The sequence below is a fragment of a genome, unplaced genomic scaffold, assembly GCF_019419815.1.
Source record: "Pyrus x bretschneideri cultivar Hongxiangsu unplaced genomic scaffold, Pyrus_bretschneideri_v1 Contig91, whole genome shotgun sequence".
Taxonomy (NCBI): Eukaryota; Viridiplantae; Streptophyta; class Magnoliopsida; order Rosales; family Rosaceae; genus Pyrus; species Pyrus x bretschneideri.
The window spans coordinates 688,874-701,946 of record NW_025999833.1 but is presented as its reverse complement, the minus strand read 5'-3'; the positions used below and the strand labels follow the sequence as shown (position 1 = coordinate 701,946).

At 36.3% G+C, this 13,073-nt stretch overlaps 1 protein-coding gene across 6 annotated transcripts; it reads left to right on the top strand.

The window, feature by feature from the left end:
• Positions 1–216: 216 nt before the first annotated feature.
• Positions 217–11,033, top strand: LOC103952907 (Fanconi anemia group J protein homolog). 6 transcript variants are annotated; one of them, XR_007255487.1, is made up of 29 exons: positions 218–851; positions 1,046–1,139; positions 1,455–1,530; positions 1,994–2,058; positions 2,141–2,185; positions 2,317–2,417; positions 2,502–2,643; positions 3,315–3,376; positions 3,455–3,525; positions 3,612–3,682; positions 3,997–4,084; positions 4,157–4,229; positions 4,317–4,412; positions 5,014–5,119; positions 5,318–5,411; positions 5,501–5,584; positions 5,667–5,823; positions 6,032–6,231; positions 6,321–6,365; positions 6,573–6,601; positions 6,688–6,809; positions 6,976–7,023; positions 7,427–7,551; positions 7,639–7,919; positions 8,080–9,025; positions 9,467–9,538; positions 9,847–9,966; positions 10,050–10,161; positions 10,283–11,033. XR_007255487.1 is itself a non-coding variant. In XM_009364595.3 (28 exons), the coding sequence occupies exons 1-28, from the start codon at positions 488–490 to the stop codon at positions 10,092–10,094; spliced, it is 3,825 nt and encodes a 1,274-aa protein (XP_009362870.2). In that variant the 5' UTR covers positions 219–487; the 3' UTR covers positions 10,095–11,033. The 6 variants fall into 6 exon arrangements, 2 of the variants coding, with proteins under 2 accessions (XP_048432810.1, XP_009362870.2); XR_007255488.1 differs by having other exon boundaries at positions 3,452–3,525; positions 5,487–5,531; XR_007255485.1 differs by having other exon boundaries at positions 219–851; positions 3,452–3,525.
• The last annotated feature ends 2,040 nt before the right edge of the window (positions 11,034–13,073 follow it).

Genomic DNA, 13,073 nt, shown 5'->3' with positions numbered 1-13,073 from the left:
AATTTATGCAATACAAGATTGAAACAAGAAGGAATTCCAACATGACTTGGGTTTCGCAATTGTAAAAGTTAATTTTGATAAATAGGAAAAAATAATGCCAAATCATTCATTACGAACTATTTATATATTTTTTGCTGAAATTATAAAAGTTATTTATATATGTAAAATTTAAAATATAAAACAAAAATTATAAAAAAAATAATACAATAAAATAATAATTTAATTTAAATAGAGAACAAAATTTTAAAAGATGTCTGATTGTTATGTAGAGTGTCAAATTTGAATTTTGTGTTTAAAATTTAACATGTTTTTAAGATACTTTTATAAATGAATAATTTGGGCGTTGCCCAAAAAAAAGTAGAAAGAAAAAACAAAAAGGGTTTGCGCTCCTAATTTTGCCGCCTAAATAACCCCACGGTCTCACACTCATAAAACCCTTCGATTCCTTCATTCCCAGACTTTAATTTCCGCACCAAAGCACCCAAAAATGGTGTCTGCAACTCCCGGAAGAAACCCTAACCCTACCACTAAAACCTCCAAGAATGGGTACCAAATTGGAGGCGTCCAGGTGGAGTTCCCGTACCACCCGTACGGTGCCCAGCTGGCATTCATGAGCAGGGTCATCTCCACTCTCGATCGAGCTCACAGAGACGGTCATTGCCACGCATTGCTCGAGTCTCCGACCGGAACCGGAAAATCGCTTTCTCTTCTCTGCTCCACTCTCGCTTGGCAACAGGCTTATAAGTCCAAGAATCAGTTCGCCAATCTCTTGCATTCCAAGCCCGATCCCAAGGCCATGACCGATCCGGCGGCTCACGGCGGCGGATTTGTTCCCGAAGAGGAACCTTCAAGTGTGTGCCATCACGTTAAACCCTAAATTTATATTTTTTTGTTCTTGATTTTCTATTCACCCGTTAGATTCCGATGTCAATTTCAAAGAGTCCACTTAGTTTTTATTGGATACAAATTAAAATACATATAGTATAGATGCTTAGAGCTGCTACTTCTGTTCATTAATTGTTAAATGTGTAATTTTTATTTATAGGTGTTCAGTTATCGGAGAAGGCAAAGACAAAGCAATCCTTGGCAAACAATAAGGATGAAAAGAAAAAGGCAACACCTACCATATACTATGCATCGTAAGTTGTTTGCTTATTTAATTTTGTTGCAGAACTAACCTTAGAGTGAGAAATCTGCTTTCTTATCATGAAAACGAGCCTTTGAAATGAAAGATGTTAGAGATATTTCAATTTTTCGGCATATTGCTTGCTAAACTTGATGATTCTGGACTTGTTTCACATCTAGTAGCTACATGGAATGATCCTTTGATTTGCTTATCATTTTATTAGTCCAGGTCCAGCAGTAGAATTGATAACTATGAGCTTTGAAGTACCATTGAGTGTCAAATTTATTAGACTAACCTAACGATCATCTATTTTTTCACGTCCATTTAGGAGGACACACTCTCAAATTTCTCAAGTGATACGTGAGTATCGGAAAACTTCCTACCGGGTGCCTATGGCAGTGCTAGTAAGTTTAGTCCATTCCTTTTATGTTCATTGTTAATGTTGATCTGATCGCTCCTATAAAGATTTGTCGTTAAGGAGCATTGATATTTCCAACTACTTCAGCGTTCAGAGTTTACACTTTATTTAAGTTTTAACTGAAAAATGAAGGTTCGAATGTTGAAGTTTGCACAAGCATCTGTCTTGTGTAGAAATCTGGATATGGTCAGATGAAGAGTACCGACATTGCTTAAGATGAATGTTTCAGTTACATGATATCTGTGTATTTAACTATTCACCCAAATGTAGTCCATACAGCAGAAATAATTATTAAGTTCCTCTGTTACTGTTTTTTCATTTTTCTCTCTTTGCTAGAAATTCCTGACTAAGTTTCTACCATCAAAGTTGGTGCAGTCTAAACTTACACTGAGATGCACCACACCTTTCTTGTTTGCATGCTTGTTTTTCACCATTTTTATTTTATCCAGGCGTCAAGGAAGCATTACTGCACAAATGCACAAGTACATGGGAGAGAGAATATTGATGAAGAATGGTGCACTTTTAACATATATTGGTACTCTTTTTTATGATCTCCTTTTATGTTTCTGTCTAAAATCTGTTATTTGATTTGTCAGTAAGCTGCTTTTGAAGAACCGAGAGGTTGGATGCTTAGAATTTAAGTGAGTTACTTTTTTTTTATTTTTGTGCTTCCATTATCTTATTTGTGTTCGGTTACACAGCAGATGTACTTCAGAGCATTTAGAACAATTAATTAGGAGTGTAATCGTATGACAATCTCTCTTGCTAACAGAAATGTAAACAAAATCAAAGGCCATCCATCACTTCAGAAAGGAGGCTGCCATGAGGCCCATGATATTGAAGATCTTGTAAAAGTTGGAAAATCTGTGAAAGGTCTGCTTTGTTGTTATGTGTCTAGCATGTACACTGTGTATACTGCTATGGTTACATTTGGCTGAGATACTCGTCACTTTTCAGGTTGTTCATATTATGCAGCACGATCTTTGTCAGACGATGCAGAGTTGGTTTTTTGCCCATATAACTACATCATTAATCCAGTAATTCGGGGAGCAATGGAAGTAGATATTAAGGGATCCATTGTTGTTCTCGACGAAGCCCAGTATGTTGTACCACTTTGTGTATATATTTGTTTTCTTTTCTTTTTTTCACCTTGCTCAGTTTTCTGAGTATAAGCAATATGAGTTGCAGCATTATTGTGATTGATCTTCTCTTTGTTTCAAACATTCTTTCTACTTGAAGTTATATTCTGTTTGACACCCCTTGTATTTCTTTGCAACACTATTTAAGAGGTAAATGAAGATTCTGCATTTTCCAATTTCCAGTTGTACTTAATCATAAAATGAGGAATTCCCTTGTTAATATTATGCGTTTTCCTGCTACATATCACTGCTATAAATTAGAATATGTTGATTATTAAGTCAAAAGATTCCCCATTAACTTGGTGCTTCATTATATGGATTCTTTTTGGCTGCAGGATACAAAATAAAAGGAGATATTTCCCTATTTTATTTGCGTAAATTTTAAATTTGGAAATGATTTCAACACACCTTTTTTCACCTCTTACACTCCCCTGTTCTAATTTTAGCCCTGACATTGAACAATCAAAGGAGAATCAATGGTTAAAATTAAAATGGGGTGCGTAGAATGTGAAATATAGGGTTTGTTGAAATCACTTGCCTTTTAAAATTTTCTGAACTTGTTTTAATTAAGACTTTCATGCTTGGGTCTGTGAGACTTTCTCAAGAGGTCTTTTAAATTACTTGTTTGCAGCAATATAGAAGATGTTGCTCGTGATGCTGGCAGTGTTGATATTGACGAAGACATTTTGCACAGTAGGACACTAAACTAGTAATATTTTCTTTCAATGTCACTTTCTATTTCTTATCTAGTTGTCATACCTTCTAAAGAAGTGCAGATAGAACTAGAGCAGCTTTGCCCAGTTGATGTTTTGGTATACCAACCTCTATACGAAACAATACAGGTTTGGTTTCATACATACTTCTTGCAATTGTTTCAAGTAACTGTTTTGTGATTCTGTGGTCATTAATGAGTGAAACATATCCATAGGGCCTCATAAGTTGGATTGAGCAAAGGAAAAATAAATTGGAAAAGCGTGAATTTCAGTACTATGTCTCTTGGTAAGAATTTTGGTTGATTTTTTCCTCAATTATCAATTTATCATTGATCCGTTAACTATAATATTTTCAAGTAATTTAAAAAAAAAAAATAGTTCATGCAATTATGGGGTACCTTTCACTTTGCAATCTTGTATAAAAAAAATGTAAACAAGTAATTTGATCTTTCACTCTTTATGTTAATTCTTAAAATTTCTTTAAACAATTACCGATAGGGTGAGAAGTGTTTGTATTTCAGGTTTGGAAATCTAGCATTTTGAATAATTTTAGACTGGTCTTTTAATTTTTCTTTGTTTGGTTTTTATTGTATGTCACAGTTGGACTGGCGATAAGGCTTTGAGAGAGCTCCAAGAAGCTAATGTATCACAGCAGTGCTTCCCAATCTTACTTGAATGTGCTGTGAAGGTAATTTAGATACAATAGTTTCTCCCATTACACACTATTTTGTTCTGTGTCAAAGTGTGTTTTCTTTTTCAGGCATTCAAAGCTGCTACAGATACAGAATCAGATATACCACATCTAAGTGGCATGGCTGTTGTGATATTGGAAGGTAAAACCTTGTAGTTTTTAAGTATAAATGTCTTAAGTTTACCCTCACTAAATATATTGGTTGATCTTCTTTGATAATGTCACACAGGATTGTTCTCTTCGCTTACTTACTTTTTCTCAAGAAATGGCTGTCATATGGTTGATTTTCAGCTTGCTTTACAACGATATGTTAAAAGAGATGCTGGTAAGCAATTAATAGCTGTTATCTGGTTATCTTTGAGGATAGTGATATAGAACACGTGCCTAATCTTTTTCATTGGGTCTTCTCTGTCTAGTAGTTTGATTTTCATCCAAATTAATCGTGTAGTTGGTAAAGCAGAGGCATTTTTCAAATTTGTTTTCATGTTACCCATTAAACATTCTTTCTGTAAAGTATGTCTTTTAGTGGTGGAAGAAAGGCAAGAATGTTGTGGAATTCCACTGTGGTAGCTGTCATTTGGGTAATTTTCTTGGAGAGAAATAGGTATCTTTGAGAGCTATAGTGGGGATGTAGAAGAAAGCTCTTGGGAAAGTTGGATTTGGGCATCATTGTGGGCTTCCTTCTCTAGCCTTCAGGGATCTGTAAGTTCTATTATTTTATTAAATTGGGGAGCTTCTGTAGCTTGTTCGGTGAGTTGAATTACATTGCGAGGGTACTTTGGTTTTGTCCTTGTGGGTTGTATAATTTTTTTGTGGACCTCTAGTTCACTTTTTGTATTGCATTTTTTTTTATCTCATTATTTCTCATAAAAATATCTTTATGGGAGCTGCAGTTTGATAAAATATGGATTCTGATGTTGTATCAGGAGCTTCTGGCGATTGGACGCATACCTTAAGTTTGTGGTGTTTGAATCCTGCTGTTGTGTTTAAAGATATTGCTGATCTTTCCTTGTCAGTCATTTTAACATCAGGGTTAGTATAGTGCAGGCGAATTTGTACAATTGTATTTTTATAACTATTTGTCCAAATGAATGTTTTTGCCTGTTTTATATTGGTGACTGATGCTTCTCATGGTCTGGTTTCCTGCACTTTTGTTGCATTGCTTGCCTCTAGGTAAGATACTTTTCACAGTAATCATACACCTGACCAATCTTTTTTTTTTTAACTTAGGACTCTGTCACCTATGAATTCCTTTTCATCTGAGCTTGGTCTTCGGTTTGGAACAACTCTGGAAGCTCCACATGTTATTGATGTTGAATCACAAGTATATTAATTCTTTGTCCCTTACTGGTCATCCATTCTTTCTGCTTGCATAGTTCTTGTAGGTATAAGGTTTTAGCTTTTTCCCTGCAGGTTTGGCCTGCTGTTATTTCTACTGGCCCAGGTAACTTACCATTGAATGCAAGTTATAAGACAGCAGATGAATATGCCTTCCAGGTAGTTTGACCAAATTTTGAAATGATTTATAGTTTAATTTCTGCTTTGTAAACTAATATTGTTATTTTATGTTACTGTGAAGGATGCACTCGGAAAATCCTTGGAAGAAATTTTCAAGATTGTTCCAGGTGGGTGTCTCGTGTTCTTCCCAAGTTATAAGCTGATGGGAAAACTATGCAAGCGTTGGCATGGAACAGGACAATGGTCTCAGTTAAATGAAAAAAAGAACCTTTTTGTTGGTGAGGCTTTTTTTGTTCGCTTACTCACTCACTACTTATATTATGCTTCACGAAACATTCCTTTAGAAATTCCCTGTGAGATTGTGTTTATACTTTATTCGTTTCATGGTATTTCTGCATGAATGCAAGACTTGGAGCTCATTGTTGATTTTTCTTTATTGTTATTCTGTGTTGGATTGTACTGCTTAGTTGTTATTGCTTAGTGCAGAGCCAAGAGGAGGAGACCAGGAGGAATTTGATGCTGTTTTGAAGGGTTATTATGATTCAATTCGTAAGGGTAATAAACCAGTTTTTGGGGCAAAGAAAAGTGCCAACAAGATAGCAAAAAAAAGTCAGTTTGCTGCGTTCAAGTGTCCACGAAAAAGTAACTCTGATGGAGCTGCTTTTCTTGCTGTGTGCCGAGGAAAGGTGCACACTATTGTGGTCCTACATAAAAAATAATGATAGGGTGTTTTGTTAAGTTTGCACATGCTCAATCATTATGTTTATGCTTGCAGGTTTCAGAAGGAATTGATTTTTCAGATGACAATGCTCGGGCGGTGGTATCCTTTTCTGTCTTTTGGTAGTGTGATTTATATTTCGAGGTGGGGGAGGGAGGGAGGGAGGGGAAGGGGAGATTGGTGTTTGCTCTCAATGGGGAGGAGACTGATGAGCTTAGACATCATAATCTTTGGTTAATTGGATTGGCTAATACAGTAATACAGTGGTCATATATTTATGTGATTGTCTATTTATCTTAACTATCTCAGATAATTGTCGGGATTCCGTTTCCCAACATGTAAGAACTTCTCGTTTTTGTATTTGTTTTGGAACAGATATGTCTTATGAGTAACAGTTCGCTGATTGCTCTCAACCTCTTTTCAGAAATGATATTCAAGTTGTCTTAAAGCAGAAGTATAATGATACACATAAGTCATCCAAAAGCCTTTTGAGTGGGAACGAGTGGTATTGCCAGCAAGCCTTTCGAGCTCTAAATCAAGCTGCAGGTAATCCCTACCTTTTCAAAGTGGATTAACTTAACATATATTTGTGTATAAGATGACTCATCACTAAGCGTAGAAATTTTTCCACCAAACCTCATTTGAAAGTTTTCTGTGCACCATCTGATGATTTATTTTAAATCTGTATTAACTGGCTTCTTTATTTCTGTAGGACGTTGCATTCGCCATAGGTTTGATTATGGAGCTGTCATCTTATTAGGTAACTGTTCTTGAACATATGATCTTATCTCTTAAAATCACAGATAATTTTCTCAACAGAAGTAGTTTTTAGGAAAATTTATCAACTAGAATATTTTGTATTCAGACTTTAAACTCTCAGTGTCAGCTCAATGATGATTCTATGAAAGCTGTTTTTGAATCTCACATTTGGCTAACTTCAGCCTCATCTTTTGTGTGATTTGCTGTCAAACTATTCCATGATATCTTTTTAATTTTTTTTTTGTTGGTTTCTAAGTGCTCACAATGTAAAAGGTTTTTCAAAGTTTTAAACACAATTTCTTTGACATCTTTTTGGTTTTTGGGTGCAATTGATTAGTCTTTTGTTGTTTCTATATCTGCCCTTTAACATTGTTTATACAAATTTAATAATTTATTCCAAGCAGATGAACGCTATCACAAGGAAAGAAATACAGCATATGTGTCAAAGTGGCTAAAGAAATCCATCAGACATTATAACAACTTTGATACGTCAATGGAGGAATTAAAATCCTTTTTCAGTGATGTCAAGGTTTGCTGCATGCTCCCGCTGTTCTTCAGATACTTTTCTTATCCCTGAACAATATTAAGTATTATAAATTGGTTAACCTTCATGCAGGAAAGAGTAAGCAAGAATATGGTTAGTGTTTCACAGAGTTTTGAAGCTAAAGAGGAAATTATTCACCCTATGGGTCAAAATGAAGGAATTACAAAAGTGAAATATCAGAAATTAAAGAAGTTCGATTGTTGCAAACTGCCAGAGAATTCTGAAATGAAGCATGATGGCCAACTGACATCTCAAGGTTGCATGGAAGTTCAGCAATTTGTGCGAATGGATGTGGATGCTGACCATAGCAAGGAAATAATTGATCTAGATTGTTGTCCTCAGAAAAATTCAGGGTAAGTGTCGCTGTGTTTTTCTGAATTAAATAATGATTACTCAAGTGAGATAATGGCCTTGTATTAGTTAAGGGCACCGATAAATCTGCTTTCCTGCACAGTTTCTAATTCTCATTCGGCATTCCGTTACCAATACTCTCCAAAACTCATTTCTTTTCAGGTACCCAAAGCCATCTTTGTCCATGGCATTCTCTGATGCAGATCCAGACATCTCCATTGTCAAAGAAACCCCTAACATGGATGGAATCGGTTCCGTATATAGTCCAGGATCCTTAAATAAGGATGAGAATTCTGGTTCAACTTCAACCACAATTGAGGCTTCTTCTAATGAAATGTCATTTCAATCAGTACCCTTGACCAATAGTTGCAGAGCTTCTCCAAAAGCCCAGTGCAGCCTTGTAGCAACTCCTAAAAAGAATGTGACTTTGAACATGCACAGCTCGATACTAGAAACAGAATCATCTTTGAATTTGAGTGTTAATTCTCATACCCAAAAGAGGAGAAAGTCACTGTATTCACCACTGGTCAACTTTGTTAATGGACAGTCTGATGCTCCTGATTCCGAAACTCCAGATTCTACTAGTTCTGTAAAATACTCAATGGCCAGCAGAGATGCGAATCGCAAAATTGAATTTAGTGTTGAGACTAATGGTTCAGAACCCAAATCTAAGTCCAATGTTCCTCATGTTCTCACGACTAATAATTGTGTTGCTTCATCCACGTCAGTTGGTTGTGTAATGGATAAAAGACTACAAATTTCTTGCTCACTCTGCAAAACCCCGTTGGGACTTCCTGAGAATCAGCTACATCTAGCATGCTCTGTATCTTCTTCGTCGAAATGTCATTTAGAATCTCTTCGTATGAATGTATTAAAGTTTCACACAGGAAATACATCCTCATCAGGAATACCTGTTATTATAACTGACAGTGCATCAGTTGATCAGAGGCTCTTGAATTCTGAAGGTGCTACTGGACAGGGCATATGGTGTGAAGAGGATGGATGCGTTTTCAGTACCATCTTCTGCCCCTTCTGCAGTAGTCACAACAATTGCCTTGGTGTACAGGTCATGGCAGCTAACATGTCAAATGTTCATTTACTCAACAAGGTAGGTTTCTATTTAACTTTTGTAGGTTACTGGATTACATTTTGCTACAGAATTGAGAGATTTTTCTTTCTCAGAAATTTCCGTAATTAGATTGCTGCTATTAGTTAGTTTTGGAATGTTTTCGTAGTCTGCTATTAGTTACTTTTGGAATGTTTTCGCCGTTTCCAAGTGTCAGGGTGATCTTGCTATTTATCCTGTTTTGTTTGTGCTTTTGCAGACTTCATGTCCGCTCTTGTATTTTTATCGTTTCTTTTTGAATAAAAAAACTGGATTGCATGTTGCTACACTAGATTTATTTCCCATTTTGCCTGAATCTTGCAATTTCTGAGAAGTTAATGCAATTTCTTACATCTTTGTGGATACTGGTTGTAGCTGGTATTCTATGGTGCTTTTTTTTTTCTCACCTGACTCATTGTTTTTTTGGTTTCCTAATTGATGCAGATACTGTTTTACTTAGAACAGTTGCATATTCAAAATCTTGAAGCATCTAGTGATAGGGCTCCAGAAGACAAGGTAAGTTTGTAATATGTGATCTTACAATTGTATTTAGAATGCTAAAAAGAAATTTAGGACTTGTGTCATCGTAGAATCAGGGATTCACAGTTAAGTTATAACAGTATGTGGAAGTGGCCGAGATTTTATATATTGAAATTTGAAACTCCATAGTAAAGTTCTTTTGGCAATATTACTGAAAATTTGATTGAACATGGATTTGCTAGTCTCCCTTAACCATCTTGCAGAGCATTTTTTTGTTTTGTGAAGATTTACAGCATAAATGTCCAAGACCGTCTAAATAACGGTCCTAGTCTGTTTGTATGTAGGATCTCTTGCCTGCAGTTGATTCAAGTAGGGATAAAGCCTCCATTCTAAATTCCTTTGATAGATTCTCATACTCGCCGCAAGAGCAGAACATGGGAGGCTGGAGGACTACAAAATCAAAGGTTAGGAAATAAGGAACATTGTAATCTGATTATAGTGAATTCTTCCAGGGCGGATGTGATAATTAATTTTTGTAACGGTGCAGCTTAAACTACCCAAAAGACGCCTACTTCGTGAAGCAGAGGGCTAACCGCGGGAATTGTCTTTGTATCTGAAATTATTGCACATATCACCTCAGTCGATGCCGTGATGCCGATGTAGATCTCCCTCCTTACATTGTATAAATTACCGAGGCAATATAGGTTCTTGTAAATCAACTGCATTTTTCTTAAGCTATTGTGTAGTGCATTAACAATTTGAGTTTGTTGCTGCCACCAGGACAATGGAGCCGATAACTCCACCCATTGTACTGACTAAAGGTAGCAGCAGGCAGAGCAGTTGATGATTTAGCTGCTGCTTGATTTTCATTGGTTCCGTCAAAAACTTGTCTTGCATTTACATGGATATGATCCACCAAGTCGATTTGGTTCTACCTGCAGCAATGGCGAGAGTGCGAAAGGGCGTGAGGAGGGGAGTAACTCAAATGTACTGTGCATATACTCTCTCTTCAGCATCTTAAGACCATATCGTAAATTACTATGCCAATTTATAGACTGGTAAACAGAAGAATACATTGGTAATGAAATTTGGAGTTTGTAGACAATGTCGCAAACAACTAGAAGCAACTAAAAAACTACAAGAATTCAGGATACCCAAAAATACAAATACAAGCTGTTCAGATCGATCCCTAGTTTCTTCTAGTCCACGTATCAGATCAGAGATAAGTAGTATAACAAACCAATCAAAGTCATCCACCATAGGCAAATTCACCTTCCTGCAAAGGCAAGCAAGAAAAAGATTAACGAGATGCCCCCAAGTGTGGCAAATTCATGACTCATTTGTTTTGTAATTTGGTGAGATTCAATTTGTGAGTTTGAGAGTTGGAGAACAATTTGGGAGAATCTGCTTCGTTGGTTTTGGGCTCTGTACTCGTTTGGTTTAGGGTTTGTAATTTGTGGGATTTGAGTTGTAAGAATTTAAAAACTCTTTTGTAATCTTCATTTGTTTAGTGAAATTTCTCACCATGCCTCGCCTGTGGATGTAATGTTTACTCCAAACCACGCTAATCTCTTGTGTTCTTATTTTGAGATTGATTGTTTCTTCACTTTCGCTTACGATGATATTTAGTACTTTATTAGAATTCGCTTTCTCTTGCGTATAAAAGTATAACAAGTGGCATCAGAGCCCTAGGTTTCGACTTAAACTTTATTTTTCATTCATCATGAACCTCTCTATGTCATTGGGGAAATTTGATATTTGAATAATTCGATGGGATGAATGACTTTGGTATTTGGCAATTGAAGATGCATGCTGTGTTAGTTCAACAAGGACTTCTAAAAGCGCTAAGAGGAAAAAATGACCTCTAGACACTTGGAGCAATCTTGTTGTTGATGTCAAATTTGCATGGGAGCTGTGGCTCAAGTTGTAAAGCTTGTTTACCCATCCTATTTAGTTGTCTTTGAGCCAATGAATGTTCACTCTGCATTCATAAGGCGGAGTTTGATGTTCGAGACTATGGTGAAGTGTTTGCACTTTTTTTTGGTTCGTTTGTTTGAGCTTTGCATAGATTTTTGGCTCATTTTTGTTAGTTTCTGTAATAGAATTTGTTCGAGAAGGCGTTTGAGGAAATTTCAAGTTTTGAAGACTTTTCAATTTTTTGACTTGTGGCGGAGATCAGTTTTTGAATGAATTTGGTGCACGTTTGTGTTTGTATTTTGGTATCGCAATTTGAAGTTTGTATCTGATTTGGAAGTTTGCTAATTTCTCACCGAGGTGGAGATTGCTGTGATTTACAGCTCAAATTTATGATGATGCAGAAATTAGGTTTGTGTTACCTATTTTATTTTGGTGTCCTATTTGGGTTTGCTTTTGACTTCTTAGTTGGATTCCTTGCTTGGTGGAGAGATTTTGTTAATTACCTATTTGTTTAGGATTAGGATTCTCATTGTAACCTAAGTGCTATGCACTATAAATGGGACCTTAGTGTTTGTTTGTTTTGTGTGTCTCACCACTAGTTTAGAGAATTTTCACTAATTGGGTTTTGGATGGAGGTCACCATTTGGAGTCATGAGTGTGTGGCAAATTCATGGCTCATTTGTTTGACCATTTGGTGAGAGTCAATTGGTGGGTTTGAGAGTTAGAGAACAATTTTGGAGAATCTCCACTGTTTGTTTTGGGTTCTCTACTCGTTTGGTTTAGGGTTTGTAATTTGTGGAATTTGGGTTGTGAGATTTTAAACACTCTTTTGTAATCTCAATTTGTTTAGTGAAATTCCTCATAGTGCCTCGCCCGTGGACGTAATGTTTACACCAAACCACGTTAATCTCTTGTGTTCTTATTTTTTATATTGGTTGTTTAGTGATATTCCTCACAGTGTCTCGCCCATGGACATTATCCAAAGAACCTTATCTTATCCAAACCTTATCCTAACCTAATCTTGTTCCACCTTAATTTCAGCTGCAAAAAGGGCTTAATTTTAGATTTATACACTTAAATATATGGTTCTAGAAGACCTTATCTGATCCTAAAAGAATTCCGCACCATTTATTCCCTCTAGAAGTCCAATTTCTGCCACAAAAAACATTGTTTCTAGAATCCCTAGAAAGGTGGCGCCTCTCCTTCTTCTAGAAGCCCTAAAACCTACAATCCTTTTCTCCTAGGATTGTGAAATCCTTTTCCTTTCAGATTTTGGTGCACCCTAATCCTTCTCCCACCTGATTTCTACCAAACCCTAACCCTAATCTGATATCCCTAGGGTTTGCCGAGCATTATATATATATATATATTCATGTTTGTGCCACAACCCCCCTACCACCCCTCATTCATTCATTCGTTCATTCATTCAGCCATCAACCACCACATCACCCTAGTGCTGCAAGTAAGGAAGGAAGGAGAAGAAGAGTGCCGTGCAATTTGCCATCCAAGGAGGGTTCGAAATCTGCCATTGGAGTGGGGAGTGTTTCTGGGTTTTTTCTATCCTAGGTTTAGTTCAATGTTTATTTTAACTTGGTTTTCAATTATGATGAACATGTGGAACTAATTTCTTTATAGTTGGAGGTGAATTCGAAGC

What these genes read in the sequence shown, in the direction of transcription:
- LOC103952907 (XM_009364595.3), top strand. Translation starts at nt 488, where the DNA reads ATGGTGTCTGCAACTCCCGGAAGAAACCCTAACCCTACCACTAAAACC. An exon ending in AAAAAAGAACCTTTTTGTTG is followed by an intron (nt 5,824 to 6,031) that starts GTGAGGCTTTTT and finishes TGCTTAGTGCAG; the next exon opens with AGCCAAGAGGAGGAGACCAG. An exon ending in TTGCTGTGTGCCGAGGAAAG is followed by an intron (nt 6,232 to 6,320) that starts GTGCACACTATT and finishes TTATGCTTGCAG; the next exon opens with GTTTCAGAAGGAATTGATTT.